Source organism: Chionomys nivalis, chromosome 22 (genome assembly GCF_950005125.1).
Source record: "Chionomys nivalis chromosome 22, mChiNiv1.1, whole genome shotgun sequence".
NCBI lineage: Eukaryota > Metazoa > Chordata > Mammalia > Rodentia > Cricetidae > Chionomys > Chionomys nivalis.
Window position 1 is genome coordinate 52,924,890 of NC_080107.1, and position 22,289 is coordinate 52,947,178.

Consider the following 22,289-nt stretch of genomic DNA (forward strand, 5'->3'; position numbering starts at 1 on the left):
AGTCCCCTTTCTAAGTATCTGAATCCTCAAGAATCCAGTGATGTGGGGATTTTGTTCTATCTACTAAACTAATGGACATACTTCACGTGAGATAATTCAGTAACTTTACCAAATTTCTTCCAGAAGTCTGGATTTGACAAAAGATGGTGTACTTCCTGAATTTATACTATTAACCATGATGCTGCCCTTCTTTTCTCAGATCTATATAGTTATGAATAGTAAATAATGCTAGATAATTTTACAAAGGAGATAACATTCATTATTGGATAGAGCAAATAGGGGATTGTCATTGAAGAATGAAGTTTCAGTTAGGAAAGTGAGGATGCAAAGACAAGAGTTGAGGAATAAACTTTGTGACTGGAAGGTAGGGTAAATGGGCAAGGGAAAAGTCAAAGATTGTGTCCAGATATACTGGGCATAGCCAAGGAACTCCAAAGAGTGAGAGACCTGGAGTATAAACTTGGTGTCCTACAGACAGAACAGGAGGTATCTACAGTATCAGATGTAACATGTGTCCATTTCTTGTCAAAGATATCAGAAGAAGAGATTGAAAGAATCATGTCTGGACAAGAGTTTGAGGAAGAAGCCAATCACTGGAGCAACCATGGTGACAGCGATCACAGTTCCCCTGGGAACAGAGCTTCAGAGAGCAACCAGCCCTCGCCAGGCTCCACATTGTCATCCAGGTAAGCTAAAGGCAAGCCCAGTATCATCACCCAGCAAGTTGCCCTCCAAAGAACTTCTGATAGAGTGCTCCTCTGCCAGGCTCTTGGGGACCAGGATGGTACAAGGCCAGCTTTCCAAGCCCAGGCTTCTTCCAAGACCAAAACAAAATGTCATCAGTCTCTTTTTCAGACTGATAAGCACCACTTCTGTGCATGCCTACATAGGCTTCAGTTTGCAGAATAACATTTTAATACACTGTTTGCAGAACTAAGTTCACAGTTTTTCTGACTCACGAGAGTCAGTGTTATTGGGGAACTGAAGATTAAAGTCTCAGGGGCTAGAGAGATGGCTCAGCAGTTAAGAAGACTGGCTATTCACCAGGTCTTGAGTTCAATTCCCAGCAACCACATGGTGACTCACAACCATCTATAATGAGATCTGGTGCCCTCTTCTGGCCTGCAGGCACACACACAGGCAGAACACTGTATACATAATAAATAAGTAAATCTTTAAAAAAAAAAAAATAAAGCCTCTTGAGGCAATCGTGCTATCTTAAGTTAGCTAATAGCTGTAAGTATAGCTTTTAGCTATAATGGAGGGCTCCTTGCCCCAGAAGTCTTTCATATAGGACAAGAATTAAAGATATTGGGCTGGAGAGATGGCTCAGAGGTTAAGAGCATTGCCTGCTCTTCCAAAGGTCTTGAGTTCAATTCCCGGCAACCACATGGTGGCTCACAACCATCTGTAATAAGTAAGGTCTGGTGCCCTCTTCTGGCCTGCAGGAATACACGTAGACAGAATATTGTATACATAGTAAATAAATAAATATTTTTTTTAAAAAAAAGAATTAAAGATATTTTCTTGAAATCTCTGGAGAGATGGCTCAGTGGTTAAGAGCACTGACTGCTCTTTCAGAAGTCCTGAGTTCAATTCCCAGCACCCACATGGTGGCTCACAAGCATCTGTAATGGGATCTGATGACCTCTTTTGAAGTGCAGGCAAACATGCAGACAGAACACTCATATACATAAATAAATAAATCTTTTTGTTTGTTTTGTTTTCTGAGACAGGATTTCTCTGTATAACAGTCCTGGCTGTTCTGAAACTAGCTCTTGTAGACCAGGCTGGCTTCGAACTGACAGAGATCTGCCTGCCTCTGACTCTCAAGTGCTGGGATTAAAGACATGTACCACCACTGCCCAACATAAATAACTCTTTAAAAAAATAAATAAATAGGAGGCTGGAGAGATGGCTCAGTGGTTAAGAGCATTGCCTGCTCTTCCAAAGGTCATGAGTTCAATTCCCAGCAACCACATGGTGGCTCACAACCATCTGTAATGAGGTTTGGTGCCCTCTTCTGGCCTGCAGACACACACACACAGAGTATTGTATACATAATAAATAAAGTCTTCTTTAAAAAATAAATAATAAATGAGAATAAGATGTCACACAGTAGGGCCTGTGGAGATTGCTCAGGCTGTATAGTGCTTGCTCTGCAGTCATGAGGCCCCAGGTTTGATCCCCAGCACCCACATAAAAGCCAGGTGCAGTGAGGACTATATAGACTTTGTTTCCTTCTAGCACTAGGGAGGCTGTGGCCTCTGGGGCCCAGTGGCCAGCTAATTTAACTGAATTTATAAGCTCCAGGTCTTTTTAGACACCCTGTCTCAGAAGGATAAGGTGGAAAACCATTGAGAGAGGTACTTGACATAAATCTCAGGCCTATATACACACACACCATCATATATGTACATGATAAAAGAAAGAAATCCTCCTTTTATAAAAGGTCATACTAGGACAGGCAGGACTACATAGGGAGCCTGTTTCCAAATAGACAAACAAAAATTTGAAAGGCCATATAGTAACTATTTTAAACTTTCTACATCTGGCCTGGGTCCCAGCACCCCAACTGTGCCTTAGTGACTCAAAAGCTGCACACACCATATGTATAAAACAGTGAGTGTGGCTTTGTTGCCATAAAAAACTCAATTTACCAAAAATAGGTCTTAGGCTAGGTCTGGCCTATAAACTATAGTTTGCCAAACTCAGTCATAGGAGATACAGCTAGGAAAAGCTAAATGATTTTTCAATATGATAAATAATGGGCTGGGGAGATGGTTCACCAGGTAAAGGCACCTGCTGCCAAGCCTGATGGCCACACGGTGGAAGAGGAAAGCTCCACACGTGCGTCAGGAAAAATATAAATAAACAGATGTAACTTCTTTGTCAATTGAGAAAAATGATTAGATTTCTCCTAAGGAGAGGAAACAGGGAAGAGCTTGCCTTCCTCTTCATATTCAGTTAGAACTTTTTATTCCATTATTTGTTCCCTTGTTCTTTCTTTTTAGGGATCAGGAACTTAAGGACCTCAGGCTATATTTCATGCCAGGTACAGGATTTGGTTTTTGGACTAATTAAGTCCATTAGCCTACCCTCTGCCTTTGTCTTCCTAACAGTAAAACAACAATATAAACACACATTTTTGTCACAATAGTCTACTGGTATACATTAAAAACTCTTTCAGTCTGGGCTTGGTGGTGAAGACCTACTGTCTCAACTATTGAGGAGGTTGAGGCAGGAGGATGACAACTTCAAAACCTGCCTGGGCTACAGAATGAATTCAGGGTTGGCCCTAGCAACTAGCCCTAGAGACAGGATCTCAAATATAACATTAGAAGGTAGGGGAGCACTAGGATAGAGCACCATGACCGAGCACCTACCTAGCATGACTTCAACCAATCCTTATTTATTTATATCTCCTATACTGCTGGTCACTGAGTTTGCCAATGGTGAGCCCCATGCTTCTGTACCCTCACAGAGTCCGTGTCTCGTGGCTGGAATCTAATGGGTAGACAGACATACATGTAATCTTTAATTTTGCCCCATGACTTGACTAGTTACAGACTTTATGACCAGAGAACTCCTTGGCTATCTTTTTCCTTTGAGCATGTACTCAGTCTGCCGTGACTTTTCCTGATGTGAGGTTTTTCTCTCCAGTAGGTCTGTGGAACTAAATGGATTCATGACATTCAGGGATCAGTACATGGGGATGTCAGTGCCTCCACATTATCAATACATACCACACCTTTTTAGCTATTCTGGTCATTCACCACTTCTACCTCCACAAGCTCGAAGCTTGGACCCTCAGTCCTACAGTCTAATACACCAGCTGATGTCAGCCGAAGACCTGGAGCCGTTGGGCACACCCATGTTGATTGAAGATGGGTGAGTGAATTCTGCCCTGCTTGGTCCCTTTAGTTTCAAAATGTTCCTACCATGCACGAGTTGTATCCCCAGCTTTGTCACTGAAGGCATTGGTCCCTCATGTTTCCTTAAGCATCTTTTCTCAGAGAGTTCAGGTTACTTTTTAGTTCCTATGAAATTGGGATTGAAGAACCTTCATTTCTTTGTGGGTCTATGTAAACCAAGCCCTGAAATGGTTGGTTTTGTGTCAAAATAAGCTTTACATCGGGCCTAAGGTTTTTAAGTCATTCAAACCATAATCAGTTGTGACCTGTCTATATACCTAGCCAACATGCCCATTAGTAACCAATGGCATGTGACTGGCAGCTTTTGGTACAGACCTGAATGGGTGGAAGAGATACCTCAGTCTGCATTTGGCTCTATTTGGGTGCTGCGTAGTTCATCATCTGGGCCACCCATTCTTGCACCCATTACTTCTTAGGTAGAGAACATGGGTTGCTAGAGTCCTTAGGCCTCCCAAAAGGTATCCTGAGATCCTCAGCTAGGCTCCAGTTTCAGAAGAGTAGACTTAAATACATAAAGGGAGGATCCCCCAGAGCCTTTATATGTAAGGAATGAGGAAGAGGATGACAAGGGGGCCCAGGACCTTGAGAGGAATAAAGCCGAGACTCAAAGGCCCCTGTGGGCTAGAGCTGAGAAATAGCTTTTTAGAAAGGCTGAGCAACTCTGGTTCCTGAACTGTCACCACCAGGGGGCACAGTGAGGACAGGAAAGGCTTCTGAATGCCTGTTCTCTGCAGCAATCTGGCCCTTGGATTTGTTTGGCTTTGTGTTTTGTTTTTGTTTCTGTTTTCTTGTATGTGTGGTTGTTGTTCCTCATACTAGGTATGCTCCAGACCCACCGCATTAGTATTTTTATTACCAAAACTAGAGCAGGAATGAGTAAGAATTTCTTCTAGGGCATGAAACATTAGAGAACACCAGCATTAAGAGTGATAGCCCCTCATAATTCCACAAGTTTCTAAACCTCCTTTTCTCTCAGCAGCCTCTTCTCAGAAAATCATATCAGTGCCCCCACTCCCACCCCAGCTTTTCGCAGACTCCAGCCCTACCCTTTATAAGAAGCTGAGTGAGACTGGAAATGGGTGGTCAAGGGCAAGGGCCCTACTGCCTTCGAGGAATACCCCCCCTCCTTTGCTCCTGCCCTCACTCTCTGTCCTGTCCCCACCTCCAGATATGCTGTGACACAAGCAGAGCTGTTTGCTCTGCTTTGCCGCCTGGCCGACGAGTTGCTCTTTAGACAAATTGCCTGGATCAAGAAGCTGCCTTTCTTCTGCGAGCTCTCAATCAAGGATTACACGTGCCTCTTAAGCTCTACATGGCAGGAATTGATCCTGCTCTCTTCCCTCACAGTTTATAGCAAGCAGATCTTTGGGGAGCTGGCTGATGTCACTGCCAAGTACTCGCCGTCTGATGAAGAGCTACACAGGTGAGAGCTGCTGACTGTGGAGGACATCTTGAGCAACCAAGCCATCATCCTCCCTGTGAGGCAAGGCTACCTAGTCTCCAAAGGGGAACATTAAATCCCATGGACCTGGATTTTTTTTTTTTTTTTTTTTTTTTTTTTTTTTTTTTTTTTGGTTTTTGTTTTTCGAGACAGGGTTTCTCTGTGGTTTTGGAGCCTGTCCTGGAACTAGCTCTTGTAGACCAGGCTGGTCTCGAACTCAAAGAGATCCGCCTGCCTCTGCCTCCCAAGTGCTGGGATTAAAGGCATACGCCACCACCGCCCGGCAGCTGGACCTGGATTTTAATACTGTCCTGTCATTGTCCAAATCACAGGTTCTGTGTTTAGAGTAGGTATCTCTCCAACAAGGCAGGGATGATGAATAAGTGTCACACAGTCAGATTGGCAGAATGCTAAGCTGTTGCTTTAATGTTATACCTGCATTAGTGGGATGATATACCTGAGAAAAACAAAAATCTAAACTCAACCCCCAAGGGAAGGGAACCTGGACTTGCGAGTCAGCTTGGTATCATTTGTAGGCAACTTTATATTGATTCTTTCTTACAACTTATAGTACATAAGCGCCATTGTGTGCTTGTTTATAGATGAGAAAGTTGAAGTTCAGAGAACCTGACCCTGAAAGGTTTTAGATTTTAATCTAGAGCCTGGTCTTGAGCTTGTCCCATAGCTTCCCGTCCCCATCCCCTGCCTCCGCCTGACTGCTTTGGCTCTTTCGTGGTATCTGAGGTGGGATGAGATGTTAAGAGCACAGGACTGACCCAAACGGGTCTCCTGGCTGTTCTCTGCCATAAGTTTTCGTTCTGACTAACCAGCGTCCTCTAACCTCCTCTAGAACAGCCTTTTTCCTCCCTGCTGCTTCTATAACCTGTCCATGAACTATTTTAGTCACATTCTTTGAAGACCTAGGGAAAACGAAAGGGAAAACTCTTCATTTCTGACCTCCAAATTAAAACAAGTATCAGCCGGGTGTTGGTGGCACACGCCTTTAATCCCAGCACTCGGCAGGCAGAGGCAGGTGGATCGAGGCCAGCCTGGTCTACAAGAACTAGTTCCAGGACAGGCTCCAAAGCTACAGAGAAACCCTGTCTTGAAAAAATAAAAACAAGTATCTGTTTCAATAACTTTTCTGGATTATTAATTTATTAATGTGAAATGTCTTATGTAGCTTAACTCACAGTTAAACATTTCAGTAAATCACCTTTTTTTGGACAGTTTAAATAATATAAGTCATACAACTTAAAGGTACCCAGAACAAGAATAAATGAGATATGGAGGAGATAGGGTACCAACTCCCATAATTTTCTTTACAGGACTAGGGTGCATCAGCCCCACCATCCTGTGCCTTACATAAAACAAAGCAACACTTAAGCAGGGAGCAAAGCTTTAAGATCTTCAGGAGTTTGTGCACAGTTGAGTGGGAATCTGGGAACTGGCTCTCTCTTTTGCTTTTCTAGTGTTTCCTTGCTTACTGGCTTCAGGGTGCACCTACCTGACATTTTATCCTATAAACAGAGCCATCTAATTTTACAAGTGACCTGATCCCTTGTCTAGAGCCTCAATTCATTGTTTCCATCTGATTTCTGCCTCCAGATCATAACTCTGGATTGAAGAGCTGTGTGGACAGCAGTAAACTTGCTGTAATGTTGTTGGTTTATATATCTGACCTCAGGGAGCCCAGTCTCCCTGTTTTTCTGGGAACTACTAGCTCTTCCTGAGATGGACTCCCTGTAGCAGCAGTGAAATCAGCCTCTAGGTTCCACTCCCTACAGGATGGAAGGTTTTCCAGGCCCTCTGCAGGCACTGCATGTGTTAGGAGTTGTTGAAGGCAATGATTCTAGGAACACAAACCATGTAGATAAGGTTTTGTCTTTCATTCCTTTTCCCTTCTCTCCCTCCTTTCCTTTCTCAGGCCTTACACATGCTATGTAAGTACTCTACCACTGAGATAGAATCCCTATCTATGTTTCATTTATTTTGAGATAAGATCTCACTAAGTTTCCCAGGCAGGCCTCAGATTTAGAATGTTTTTTGTTTTTGTTTTTGTTTTTTTTGGTTTTTCGAGACAGGGTTTCTCTGTGGTTTTGGAGCCTGTCCTGGAACTAGCTCTTGTAGACCAGGCTGGTCTCGAACTCACAGAGATCCGCCTGCCTCTGTAGAATGTTCTTGCTTTGGTCTTCTGAGTAGCTTCAATAATACCTATGGCCGGGCGGTGGTGGCGCACGCCTTTAATCCCAGCACTCGGGAGGCAGAGACAGGCGAGTCTTTGTGAGTTCGAAGCCAGCCTGGTCTACAAGAGCTAGTTCCAGGACAGGCTCCATAGCTACAGAGAAACCCTGTCTCGAAAAACCAAAAAAAAAAAAAACAAAAACAAAAACAATAATACCTATGTACTACCACACCCAACTTAGACATGGTTTCTGACTCTGAGAGTCCCAGTTCTCATTTTATAGTAACAAATATAATCTACAATGCAAGGTCATATTGAAGGATATTGAGGATATAAGGACTATTCAAACCCAGACTAAGGAAAGATGGCTGTACTTACATACTTGGCTTACCACAAGAACAGACATTTGAGCTGCATTTGGAAGAGAGAATTTTCCAAATACAGTATAGAGAGCAAAATGAAGGCAGGACAGGCCAGCCTGGTCTACAGAGCAAGTTTCAGCACTACACAGAGAGACCCTAGAAGAGCTGGACATGGTGGCACTTACTTTTAGTCCCAGAACTGGGCAGAGGCAGGAGAATCCCTGAGTTCAAGGCTAGCCTAGTCTGCAAATCAAGTTCCAGGACAGCCTGGAATGCATGGTGAGACTCTGCCTAAAAACAAAACCAAACAAACAAGCCAGAGAGAGGAATTTGGATTTGATTGTGTTAGCAGCATTGCACCACAGGAATTACTTGGGTGGTTTACATTTGAGAAAGCGTTCTGTGGCTGTTAAGACTAGAGCATGGTTGAACAAGAGGCTACTCTGTGTCCATGGAAAAGCAGAGAATGCCTGAAGGACAGAACAGTGATATGAAAAGAGAGGACAACGCCAAGCTAGCAGTGTCAGAGGCAAGGTGTCAGCAGGATGTCTGTGAGTAAGGAAAGCTGTGAGTAGTTGCTAGGCAGGTGGGCACAGGTTATCTTAGCCAGGACGAAGCATGAAGGAAGAGCATGATGGGGGACATAAGACACTCTGTGTCTGACCTGGGTGCCTGTGAAGTCATAAGATCTGGAAGTTGAGCCTCTGGAGTTAGGTCAATCACTGCCAGGCATCCCCTCTCTGCCACATCCCCAGGGTGTAGCGTCTAATTGGCCATAGCTCTTTCTTCCTTTGCTGCACTTCTCCTACTCCCCCAGGCAGTCTTTGCTTCTTCACAGCTCCTGAGTGTGAGTGCCCGCTGTCAGGAAAAGGCTTCCCAGATGATGCACGACCAGCTCCTTTTTTCTTCTTAATACTGAATCAAGTTTATGGTGCCTACTCCTCATCAGACTGTTATCAGACACAGAGGTGGACAAATGTGATTTAAAGCAGATTGTAGCACCAGCCGGGGACCGCTCCCAGCCCTAATCAACACCCTTTGACTCCCTGGAGAAGATGCTTAGCATTAGATAGGCTTTAATGGGCACTTTTGACCAGTTATCTTATTACAGGAGAATGACAATGATAGTAATACTGTGAATGCGTAATGATCAATGGAATTTGCTGCGCCAGTTTTTATCATTGTTTTTACTTACATTGCTGTTGAGTCCTTGCTGCCATCCTATGAGACTTATATATAAGGACCTTGAATTTCAGAGTGAAGAAAATACAGGGCTACAAAGGTAGAAAAAGACAGCTAAGATTCCTATGCAGGTCTGTTGTGCTTCAAAGTCAGAGCTCTCTGCCATTACCTTATCCCAGATTCTTAGAAGGAAGGACTTTGTAGAACGCATCCTGGAGCTGTGATCTGGCTTGTATGTGGATGTGAAGGTGGCTGCTGCTGACTGCTGCCGAGGAGGGTACATTGAGATGAATGGGGAAGAGAGCCATTCCTCTCTGCCCCTTGTTGGCATATAACTTACATAGTGTCAGCTTCAATTGCTGACTGAATGGTCCAGTGGTTTGGGGGATCCTGGCAGGAATGTTTTCTTTGTCCTAGAATGTTTGTGTGATAGAAACCTAAGAGAAGAATGGGTGTGTTTGTTCAACTTTATGACTTTGAGTACTGATAATTTGTAGACAGGGAATACAGGGGCGTCAGAACTGTGGAGTGGGCAGATGTGGAGGAGGAACGGCTGGAGGAGAAAGCGGGCTGTGGAACAGAGAACAGCTCTGTTTATCAAAGGGTGGGATGCGGGTGTGGAGGAAAGCTTTGCAGCCAAGTTGTGGAGACTGAGTGGAGACCACTGCCAAGGAACTATGATGGCTGCTTCTTGTAAGGTATTTGAAGAAGGGGTGTGCTGTCCCCAAGAGAAAGAGCAGGGTTTGGGCATGTGTACAGGCCCAAGCACTTCAGAGCTCCTTTGTGTCCCCCAGGCCAAGACAGCCAGGAACAGATTTGGTGCTGCCAGCTCAGAGTCTGGATGATAGCCACACACCTGCAGGTCCTGCCGTGCCATAGTGAGGTCTGGGGCTGATTAAGAGACAGAGCATTATTTGTGCTTCCTGCATTGCTCGACCACCAGACAGATGTCAGCTCTGCCCCCCACCCCCGTCTTATTTGTTATGTCCCACCTCAGCATATCACAACTCCTCCATGCAGATACTACAGGGAACCACCATTGAGGCCCTTTCTCTCTCAAGAACTTAGGTAGCCAGCAAGTACTTTTATGAGGAGTGGTCTTCACCCCTAGGCATACTGCTTCCTTGAAGGCACATCATGCTAGTTATGCAGAAATACCCATCACCTCCTAGGGTCAGGCCCCAGGATGAGTTGCTATGGGAACATAAAGCTCTTAAGGTTTCACAGGATAGCATGTGGCAGCCTTTTTCAGGTGGCACTTAAGAATTTGACAGGATTGGGGAAATTTTTCTTACTATGTAACTTTGAGAGAGTCACCTCTTTCTACACCCTTATCCTAATACAGAAATATGGTTCATCTCACAAGTTGTCAGGAAAGTAAGAATTCCTGTGAAAGGGCCTTTATGTCAGGAGCACAGTTGGTGACCACTCTGAGCCTTGCCACACATGAGCAAAGGAGATTTTGATTAATATACTTTTTTAGGAGGATATGGAATATATAGATATACATATATATATTATATATACACAGAGAGAGAGAGTCAGAGCTCTAAGTTTGTGACCAGTCTGTTTCATGTAGTGAGTTCTAAGCCAGCCAGGGATATATGGTGAGACTTTGTATAATCTGCTGGCTTGGTCTCTCTCTCTCTCTCTCTCTCTCTCCCTCTCTGGTGACCTGCCGCTGCTCCTCATGTGACTGGTCCACCACCACATCTTTATAAATGATAATATTTTGTAGAAAGAAAGGAAGGAAGGAAAGAAAGAAAGGAAAGAAAGAAAGAAACTCTGATAAACTTTGTGTATCCTACAGTGTTGAATACTTGGATGCATCTTAATTCTTCATGTAAAAGTAATAAGCATATTCATCTCATTAGTCTGCAAATTTGGTTTTATCTTTAGTAAATGATAAAATTACATGCCAAAAAGCTGTCTTAAAATAAATTTACTGGGACTGGCTTAGTAGGTAAATCCTTTCTATGTAAGTAGGAGGACCCCTAAGTTTAGGTACTTGTACCCATATAAAAATCTGGAAATGTTTATAACCATAGCACTGAATGAGAGCAGAGACAGACAGATCCCAGAACTTGCTGGCCAGCCAGTTTAGCCAAGTAGTGAGGTTCAAATCCAACTAGAGACTGTTATCCCCAAATATAAAGTGGAGAACAATAGTAAAAGACACCCAGTGTCAACCTCTACCCTTACACACATACATAAACATGTACACACATATATACACCAACATATAAAAGAATAAGATGAATTTCACTATGGTTTACTATTAATGTTGGATTTGTATACCTATTTTACTACCCATATCCCTGGGGTCATGTAAGAATTCATCAGGTGGAAAGAAGTTACATGTAAATAGCTGGAGAAACCTGTCTGTTCTGCATAAGCAGACCAACAGAGACTGGAAGAGCTTTGGGAAGCTAGCCCAGGCTCCAGGTTCTCATCGCACCGATAGCTGGCTGTGTGTTGGTGGGCCAGTCCCTTCTCCATGTTGAACTTGTTTCTCCTCTTGTGTTGATGTAGTGATTGTTTCTCCTCTTGTGTTGATGTAGTGATTGTTTCCCGTCGCTCATAGGGTTAAGAATGGACAGAAGGTGCTCAGCACAAGGCTCTTGTGGTGGAAAGACTCAGCAAGTGTTTCCTTCCCCAGGATTGAGTCAGGGATGCCAGTAAGATTGTTTTATTGTATATTGTCTTAGCCTTGCTAGAAATAGTGAACCTAAATGAGCAGAACTAGAAGCGTTTTCCACACCGTGACTGAGGCTCTCATAGAGTCGCCATGGCAGCTGTCATTGATACTGCAGACTGTATCGCCACAAAAGCTCTATCTTAATATTGTCACATTCTTCTCCGTTTCTATCCCAAATTTCCTTTAGCATAAGCAGGTAAACATCTTGCAGAGGGAGATCTCAGAGCTTACAGGGATTATTAAATAACCCTCCTAAACTCTCAGAGCTTTGTGTGGTGCAGTTGGATTTGAACCTGGTTTTATTTGACTCTGCCCAACCCTGGAAACAGCAACTTGCAGAATCTACACTGGCTGCCAAACAGAGCATGGATTTTCCTGTGGGTGACATTTCCCCCAAGTGGAGTTTCTTTCCTATCATAGATAACCTCTGTGTCCCCTTACTGGCCTTTGCTCGTATTGGTACCCCAGGTAAAAGCCTTTATCTGTTGTCTAGATTTAGTGATGAAGGAATGGAGGTGATTGAACGACTTATCTACCTATATCACAAGTTCCATCAGCTGAAGGTCAGCAATGAGGAGTATGCTTGCATGAAAGCAATTAACTTCCTGAATCAAGGTGAGTAGGTGGTGGGTGAGGACAGCAGTTTATGTGTCACACACGTACAATTCCTCATTGCCCCCACCCCCAACTCCACCTCCAGGACTGTCACAGAATCTGTTACACCACATGATCATCAGTCTTGGAAGGCCCTGTGCTCCCCCTAGTCATCACCCTACTTGATCCTCTGCAGTGTAAGGAATGCTTTGGATTTTTCTCTTGAAATCTAAATGCCACAATCTCTATAACTCACAGAGGAAGGAAGAGGATTTGCTTTGTTTAGTCAGTTTTAATGCATTTAAACACAGACACCAAGGACAGAACATGCGTCATTTAAAATATGTACCAAGTTTACCAGCAACTGAAGAAGAGCAGGGTGACTGATGAAACTGCTGGCGATAAGACGGTGGTTGACATGCTGGCAGCTGCTCTGATGCTCCAGGAAGAGTGCTGGTACACATGACTCCTCCTCTGTTAGAAGAGTCCAGTCAGGTTGGGCACATCGCCAACAAGTAACGCGTGGTAGTTGCTGATAATCAATCTGTGTAGGAAAATTGGTGTGTTCTTGTTTTTGTTTTTGTTTTGTTTTTATCAAAAGTAGTGTATGAATGTCCCATTCCTAGAGTGGGCCTGTGTGGTTTTGTTCCCTGTGACTTTGAAAGTTCTGTCTTACTATCTTCAGTTTTCCAATCCAGAGACTCTTGATCATGCCTGCCTTGTTACCACTGCTCCCCACTCTGCCCTCTAGTGTATATCATCATGCATTTATCAGGTGACCTACATACCTTCTCTAGCCAAGCCCTATACCATATATTAAAGATATTAGCAGGGTTTGGGAAGGAGGAGAAAAAAACCAAACCAGGTCCCTGAAGAGTATACACTCCAATAGTACTCAACACATGAATTGTACTGCATGTGGGGAAGATGAGCAGCAACTTCTTAGAGGAGGAGAACTGTGCGGATCTCAAAGACTGGGTAGGATTTACATACAGTATGCTTTACTCATCTTCTGTACTTTAGGTAGAGACATGCATACTTACAATCAAGATAGAATGGTAAAAACACAGGGATGCTGGAGATGCTATCACCAATGTATCTGATAACCTCCAGTTCAAAGTATTGTTGAGTAAAGAGCTAGCCCCTTGTTCCATGTTCTCTGGTGCCTGTTTGTGCCACCATACCCTGTATTAAGACCTCGATGTAATGTGGAGATACCCAGCTAAACACTTAGGGCTCAGACAAAGGACTGTTCTTTGCAGGTCCCTTTTTGTATTTATTTTTATCTTATTTACCGAGTCTGGATTTTACTTTCTCCACATTAGAAGGAGAAAAGATCTTTTTTATGACTGTGTTTAATAATGTCTCATTTAAAAAAAAATCTGGTGTTTACCATCCTATTTGTTCCCTGTGTGATTTTTATTTTGTTTTGTTTTGTTTACAGATATCAGGGGTCTGACCAGTGCCTCACAACTGGAACAACTGAATAAGCGGTATTGGTACATTTGTCAGGATTTCACTGAATATAAATACACACATCAACCAAACCGCTTTCCTGATCTTATGATGTGCTTGCCAGAGATCCGATACATTGCAGGTAATATTCTGGGTCCAGGATCCTCCCTTCCTGCTTCTCCAAGCTTGCGACGGGCTGAGATGACAAGGTTCATAGGATGCTCATTCTAGGCCCATTACCAGAAAAGTTCTGTTGGAATAGAAAGTTAGTGTTTCCTCTTAGAAAAGAGAAGCTTGCATTTCCCAAGCACCTATGGTGTACAGCTATTCTGTGGATGAGGAAAGCAAGCTCAGTATCTCCACTTCATGTCCTGAACTGTATACTTTTAGATAATGAATTTTATATGCAAGTTATATGCAAGACCATGCTGGCCTCGAACTCACAGAGATCCGCCTGCCTCTGCCTCCCTAGTGCTGGGATTAAAGGTGTGCGCCACCACCGCCCGGCTAACCTTGGCTCTTTGTTGTTGCTTTACTTCATATAGTGAGGATTCTTCTTTTCTATGTCTAGCACTCACTGGGATTGTTTCTGTAAAATTCAGTCATACAATTTTTTTTTTTTTTTTTTGGTTTTTCGAGACAGGGTTTCTCTGTGGTTTTGGAGCCTGTCCTGGAACTAGCTCTTGTACACCAGGCTGGTCTCGAACTCACAGAGATCCGCCTGCCTCTGCCTCCCAAGTGCTGGGATTAAAGGCGTGCGCCACCACTGCCTGGCAGTCATACAATTTTTAAAAATTTTTTTTAAGGTTTTACTCACACACACACACACACACACAGGGTTTCTCTGTGTAGTCCTGACTGTCCTGGAACTCACTGAGATCTGCCTGCCTCTGCCTCCCAAGTGCTGACATTAAAGGCTTAAAGGCGCACACCACCACTGCCAAGTTTAAAGATTTATTTCTTTATTATGTATACAACGTTCTGCCAGAAGAGGACACCAGATCTCATTATGGATGACTATGAACCACCATGTGGTTGCTGGGAATTGAACTCAGGGTCTCTGGAAGAGCAGCCGGTGCTCTTAACTGCTGATCCATCTCTCCATCCCCCAAGTAATGCAATTTTTGAAGGAAAACATATATAATCAGACTTTGTTTTCTGCTGCCAGCCTAAATAACAACACGGAGACTTATTATTAATTATAAAAGCTCAGCTTTAACTTAGGCTTGTCCCACTAGCTCTTATAATTTACATTAACCCATTTATATATTAATCTATGTTTTGCCTCATGGCTTTTTACCTTTCCTTCATTGTGTATGTCCACCTCTCTCCAGTTGGCATCTCCTTTGCATCTTGATTATCTTCTACTTCCTCTCTCTCTGCCTGGAAGTCCCTCCCATACCTCCTGCCTAGCTATTGACTGTTTCAGTTTTTATTGAACCAATCATAGCACTCTATCTTCATATAGTGTACAGATATCCCACACCAAACATGTCAGTCTGACAGAATTTTTTTCTCTATTTCTTGAGCCATAGAGCAGTCTGGCAGATATAAACTGGACCTGGCCGTATTTCCAGTCACCTGGAAAGCTTTTGAAAACAGCTTTTTGTTGTTGTTGTTGTTGTTGTGTTTTTGTTTTTTGATTTTTGGTTTTTGTTTTTGTTTTTTTGTTTTTTTTTTTGTCTTTTTTTTTTTTGGATTTTCGAGACGGGGTTTCTCTGTAGCTTTTGGTAGCTGTCCTGGAACTAGCTCTTGTAGACCAGGCTGGCTTCGAACTCACAGAGATCCGCCTGCCTCTGCCTCCCTAGTGCTGGGATTAAAGGCGTGTGCTGCCACTGCCCAGCTTTGTTTTTTGTTTGTTTGTTTGGCTGGTTGGTTGGTTGGCTGGCTGGCTGGCTGGCTGGCTGGCTGGCTGGCTGGCTGGTTGGTTTGGTTTAGTTTAGTAGGGTTTGTTGTTGTTGTTGTTGTTGTTGTTTCCTTTTTGTTTTTGTTTTTTCATCTCCAGGCATTCTGGCTTCATCAGTATGGGCCCCAAGTATCAGTATTTTCTTAATGTCCTCCAGGTCATTCTAAGTTACTGACAGAGAGAACTACAGCCTTAGATATTTTGCTTACACTGTTTGTATGCTTAATGCTCTGAGAAATCATCAGTGAAAAAAACCTGTCAAACTCTTTCATCTCCAGGCATTTCAAATTTATTTGACCCTATAACTCTTCCCCCTACTTCCCTAGTACTTGCATTAATCAGTTATTGTGTTTTGAAGAACAATGTTTTATAGAATGTTAGCGAGTTTGCAGGAAGCAAGTTCCCTATAGTATTTTAGCTACAAAGAGCTCGGTAGGACTCCCTGTCCATTTCAGGGCCTTGGCTGTAAAAGGGGGTAAAAGGCAATCACAAAAACATTGAGTCTAAATGAGACAATGCTTTGAACTAACTGGCATAGAACAAGTGTGAGCCTAGATACCCTGACATTATCTAACCCTTATGACCTTGCCGGTACTCCTGATACTTGTCTTACCTTTCTTTGTCCTGCACCGAGATTAAGCAGCCTGAGAAGAAAAAAACTGGCTTTCCTTCCCTAGCTGGTAGCCGCTGCTAACGCCTTTTTTCCCTTTTATCCAGGAAAGATGGTGAATGTGCCCCTGGAACAGCTGCCCCTCCTCTTTAAGGTGGTACTGCATTCCTGCAAGACAAGTGCAGTGAAGGAGTGACCTGTTCCCAGCACTGCCGCGGTGCCAGCCGTGCCTGGGCGGGCAGGACAGGCTCCAGAGGAAAGAGCCAGAGAAGACCAAGATGGAGACTGTGGAGCAGCTGCCTCCATCACAAGAAGAATTTGTTTGTTTGTCTGTTTTTAACCTCATTTTTCTATATATTTATTTCACGACAGAGTTGAATGTATGGCCTTCAACATGATGCACATGCTTTTGTGTGAATGCAGCAGATGCATTTCCTTGCAGTTTACAGAATGTGAAGATGTTTAATGTTACCGTGTTGTCATTGTTTAGGATAGTTCTTTTGTACTTTGAGGGAGAGGGTGGGGTGGCGTGAGTAGACTATTTCCATAATGCTGACAAAGACAACTACCTCAATGGAAACAGGGACATGACCACCCTACCTTTTTATAGCCCCAGAGAAATATGCCAAAGGAGCAAAACAGTACAGGGAGACTTACTAGCTAGGTGGGCAGGACGTTTGAGAAGCAGGTTTTATTTTAGCCCTCAATGTTTGGTGAGGATTAACCATCACCTCATCCCACAAGCCCAAAGGGCAGAAACTTGTGCTCCTCCCTCTGCTGCGCCCTCCCACCCCACACACTGTTGTCTGTTGAATGCTGCTGTCGGGTTTTCGTCCAGGGAGAGTCCTGACTATAAATCAGTCTGTAGGACTTGCCTCCCAATTGCCCAGTCTCCTGACCCAGTCTACCAAGGCCTTCCTTCTTTAGACTCCATCCCTCCTCCTATAGATTTGACTCCCTGTCCTTTAGAAAGGTAACAGAAAAATGCCCTGTTCTGTCATTTCTCATTTGTTCTCCTTTAACTTGTTTCCCTCAAAGGGTAGAAGGATGAAGGCCAGGCTGCTGAAAGAATAGACTCCTTTGGAAGCCCCTGTTCTCACCCTTATCCTTAGAACGAAATCTAAAACTTGTTTAGTTTTTGTATTTTGGTGGTGGTGGTGGTGGTTTGGTTTGGTTTTGGGTTTGTTTTTTTTTGTTTTGTTTTGTTTTGTTTTTGTTTTGAGAAAGGGTTTCTCTGTGTAGCCTTGGTTGTCCTGAAACTCACTCTGTAGACCAGGCTGGCCTCAAACTCAGAGGTCCACCTGCTTCTCCCTCCGAGTGCTGGGATTAAGGGTGTGCACCACCACCGCATGGATAAAACTGCCATTTTTAAACAGTAGAAAGAACCAGATACTTGACTCCTAAATTTTGTTGTAAGCTCTCCTGTTATTTCCAAAATGAGATCAGTATACCAGAGCTCTAGAGCAGAAAGCCAAGACCCAGAGATGCCCCAGTTATTCCTTCAACTCTCATCAGTGGTTTGGTCTACCGAGGCCTAGAGGGATGGACCCAGAAGTACCTGGAAGGGAAAGGGGCTTTAAACTACCTCATGTGTCTCAGGGCTTGCCTACTGCCTCTGCAGATGTAGCCTGGAGCCCTTGTGCTTTATTGCCTGCCCACCTCATTCTAGGAAAAGTTCCTGCCTCCAGACTTCGGCTCAGGCTACACCTAGCTTGTCATAGTTGTTTGAGCTGCTTTTCCTTTCTTTGCCCTCAGCAGGCCTTCCTACAGTTGCTGCCCCAGACAGCTGCTTCACTGGTGCATCCCTTGGCTGGCCTGCTGCATCCACAGCATCTCCTTGAGCCTCTTTGGTCAGGAACTGTTTACTTTACCCCAGTGAAGCCTAGTTCACTTACCCAGGAGGCTGCTGCATCTTGTGTATTCTAAGTAGTCTTCACTAGAGCTTTTCTCTCTAGTAAAATGTTACGGGTACCAGCAAAGTGACACTCAATGTCTCTTGATGTCCAAAGCTCAGAGCATTACTTCTCAGTCTTATTCACTAGCCACACTGAGAAAGAAAGAAAGAGATGTGTTTCTCAGGAAAGTTCCAGACAGAATGTTTTTCACAGGTTGGTAGAAAGATATGTGTGTGTTGATGTGTCTTTTAGTTTCTAAGCTCACAATATTTTTCTTGTTTGCCTGAATTTTTGCATTTAACCAAGCAGATCACATTCTTTGGCTCCAGGTCAGAGTCTCAGCTGCTTTCCTCAAGCTAGAAATCAGAGACACCTCTTAGAGACAGTGCCTGTGCGCGGCAGCTTTCTTTGCATAGACCTCCATTTGTTAAATTGTTAATTTTTGAAATTGCTTTTCAAATTAGCATTTTACCTGGTGTGTTGAATGTCAGAGCTCTGATGAGGCAGGAATATGTCTCTCCGATAATGTAGTATTAAACAGAGCAAGTTGTTAATTTGTAGAGTGGGGGAAAGGGTTTGCAAGTTGCCATCATACAAATCCATTTTTACAAATGTTTGCAGCAGATTCCACAGAACAAAGAGCCCATTCATTGCCAAGAGCCCTGCAGAATCTCTGAGCCAAGTGGCTGTGTGTTCTGAGCTGGAGCCTGACCTGTGGACCGCCTTTAATGTCTTCTGCTCCCGGTCCTTTTATGACACGGGCATCTTTAAACAGGGTAAAGTGAGTGTGCTGCAGACTCAGGTGTGGTGAGGAGAGGGAGGAGTGCAGCTAGCAGCGTGGAGACATTAGGTCAGCCACTAGATGTATTTGTGATTTTGGTTTGAAGGACACAGAGAAAGGTTGGAGGGGGAGGTTTGGTGTGCTTGTTTTTTGCCTTTTTTTTCCCATAATGTTTGGTTAACAGGCAGCCTTTTTGCTAGTGGAAAAAGGAAAAAATTTGTGCACATTGTTTCTCATTCTTCTTTTTTCTACCCTTTCTGATCCTGGCCACTAAAAGTACTCACTTTGAGTGAGAATTTTTCCACCATAAAAAATATACCCCAAAAGCCTTCTTGCACTATGCCAGGACATAAAGGCATCCCCTTCCTTTTCTTGTGTTTTTGGAGTCTTGGATCTTTGTAGTTGTATCCGGCTCCCATTACAAACCTTCAGTGTCCTTTGCGGGGTTTGCTGGTCTCGCCCTTAGTTTGGAGAAATTCCCTACAACTATCTCATCTCCAGGCACTCCACCTGGCTTAGGACAGCTGAAGGGGCCATCATAGAATAAGGAGGGAGAGGAGAACACAGAGGCATCACCCAGAGTGGCCCGTCCCACACGTAGCCTACCTCTGACTTGCCCCACTATTCAGGGAAGTGCATGTTGCCTTGGTCTGAGCCAGCTGTCTAGCCTGCTGCCCTGCATCTCTCTTGTTTGTTCTTGACTTCCTGAGTAATGGGACGGATAGGCAGAAGGCAGTCTTTAAGTTGTGGCCAAGGTTAGCTAAACTAAAGGGGCCCTGGCCTCCCGTAGGGCAGAAAGCTGAGCAGTTGCTCTGTGTCTCTGCCTCTGCAACACTGTTCTTTTGTTACTTTTTAATTTTTAAATTGCAGTTTTTAAGAAATTCATCCTTTCCGACCAGTTCTTCTATTAAACTTTGATTTTTTTTTTTTTTTTAAGTTTAGAAAGAAAACCCATTAACTGACTCCCCCACCTTGGTCCATGGGAATACCCACACGCCCCTCTGCCATTGATCCTCCTCCCTTTTCCTCATGCCCAGTGTCTGTGAAGTAGTGTTTTATCTGTGTCTTAGGATGAAAAACGGCAATCATTCCACCAGGTGCTGGAAACTGGTCAGCCTTGAAGCAGGCGCTTTTGGGACCACAGCTCAGGGATGTGTATTTAATTACAGGGTCCCCAGAAAGCCCTCTTTTGGCTGCCACAAGTAACATCTTTCCTGGAGTCAAACCCTGAGTGCTTCCTCAGGGTGCAGCCACAGTCTACTGAGCTGGAAGCAGGCTGCCTCCTTGGCTAGGTCTGGGCTTCCTCAAGTCTTCATCCATCCTGCACATGAGCTTCTATGGTGCTCCTGGGAGGCCTGGCCCTTCTGCCCAGGACCAGTCCTCTTCTCAGGCTGTGGTCCTAAACAGACACCAGCTTGCATGGGTATCAGTTGGAGGCTTAAGTGGAAGCTGTGGGAAAGGCCAGGGCCTACTGCAAACCCAAGAAAAATGTGCTACTGGTGGGGGCTAGTTTTCCAGACCCTGAAGCCAGCGCTGCCAGCCAAAGGGTTCTCTTGCTCTTTGGTGACCTTTTTCTTAGCAGAAATATAATAGGTGATAATGTGTTTGACTCAGATTTCCATGGGGGAAAAAAAACTACCTCTTGAGTGACATCCTGGTTGGTTCCTCTCTGAGGAGTCTGTGGGAAAAGAATACTGTCGTTCCCATGCTGTTTACATGTTTCTGTCGGGAACGTAACCCTGGACTGTTGGTGTTTTTGTCTGTGTTGCCATCCCAGGCCTGCGATAGGGGCTTGTGGCTGCATTGTAATGTCTGGGCAGTATCTGGGGAGTTCTTCCCACCTGCCCAGCTAGGGACAAGCCACCCCTGGAAGAGGCCTTCCTATGTATGCTCCATAGCTTGGATTTCAGGAGCTCTGATGGCAAGTGCATCATGAGCCTACCTTAGGCTACCTCCCAGTCCTCCCACAGTAGGAATCAGATGAATAGGATGTCTCTGAGCCCTTGTTCCCAAAGGGCCGGCCAAGGGCTGCCTGCCAGCCTGGCTCCATCAACCCTGCATGACCAAATGATAGTTGGCGGGCTCTGCAGGCTGCTCAGGCCCTCTGCTACCTCCCACACTTGCCTGCTGGCAAGGGGTGGGCCTTGTTCTGTGAATTGACTACCTTTGGAAATGTGACCAGTTAGTGTGAAATGCATGTTTAGCAAGCATTAGGTACTGTATTTGAACCAATAAATGTGAATCCTCTGCACATGCCATGTGTCTGTGAAGCTTATCTGGGGCTTGGGGGGGAGGTAGGCTGGGTGTCCTGAGGCATGGACTTCTGCTCATAGCCAGCACCACCCATTTCTGTTGCTGAGAGCCTGGCAGAGAATGGTCTGCTCTAAAATTTCAGAAACCAGTGAGTGCCTGCTGTATGCCAGGCACTGCATTGCTTTTTCATAAACCTAGACCACCAGGAGGACTAGGTTTATTCGAGGACTATTGTCTCGGTTTGTAGATGAAGAAACTAAGGTTGAGAACAGTGAGAAAACTTGCACAAGGTTCACAACCAGAAAAAAAGCACAACTACGGGATAGCCTGGTGGGAGCTACTTAGACCTTTGAAGTACTGCGAGGAACGTTGTGACTTGGGATGGGGACGGGTAGTAAGAAACTATAAAGGAGGGGCTTCCCTGATGAGAATGGTTCTGAAAGTCACCAGGATGAGAACTATACACCACTGCAGCTGGTTCCAAGATCCTATAAAACAAAAGAACATGAAGAAATTGAGTTTGGGGAAGAGCGCCACTGGAAGTAGTTCAGGGTTCGGGAGAAGTCATCTGAAGCTCAGCTGTGTCAGGGACATCAGGGTGCTGCGTGATGACTCTCCAGAAAACCAGTATGGCTTCTTTATAACTTATGTAGGTTGTGAGCAAATAGTGACTGAAAAGTCAAAGGACATGGCCAGAGGCAACACACAAAGTGTCATGAACCCAGATGTACCAGTTCCAAAGCCCAGACATTTTATAGTCCTCACACACTTAGGCAGGGTGTCGCCTGAAAAGACAGGAGACTCACCAATGGCAAGATAAAGCCTGAGGAGTCTCCTCAGTCTATTAAATTGTTCTGCGGGAAACAGGGACACCCAGCCTTCTATGTTCCATGCCAGCCCAAGGTACCAAAGAGCCCTTCAGGCTTGAAAGAGGTGATTTGAAACAAAGGGACCACAGCAGAAGGAGGTAATAGGCTGTCTTCAAGAGGAAG

General features: G+C 44.4%; 1 protein-coding gene across 2 annotated transcripts in view; it reads left to right on the forward strand.

The window, feature by feature from the left end:
- Nr6a1 (nuclear receptor subfamily 6 group A member 1) overlaps positions 1 to 21,278 on the forward strand; it is a 160,361-nt gene extending 139,083 nt beyond the window's left edge. Inside the window, exons 6-11 of one of the 2 annotated variants that reach the window (XM_057755738.1) lie at positions 532 to 686; positions 3,664 to 3,891; positions 5,104 to 5,358; positions 12,297 to 12,418; positions 13,842 to 13,994; positions 16,476 to 21,278. In XM_057755738.1, the coding sequence (XP_057611721.1) occupies positions 532 to 686; positions 3,664 to 3,891; positions 5,104 to 5,358; positions 12,297 to 12,418; positions 13,842 to 13,994; positions 16,476 to 16,564 (1,002 nt within the window). In that variant the 3' untranslated portion in view covers positions 16,565 to 21,278. The remainder of the gene's footprint in view (positions 1 to 531; positions 687 to 3,663; positions 3,892 to 5,103; positions 5,359 to 12,296; positions 12,419 to 13,841; positions 13,995 to 16,475) is intronic. The other variant, XM_057755739.1, reaches the window with a different exon arrangement.
- Positions 21,279 to 22,289: the final 1,011 nt, after the last annotated feature.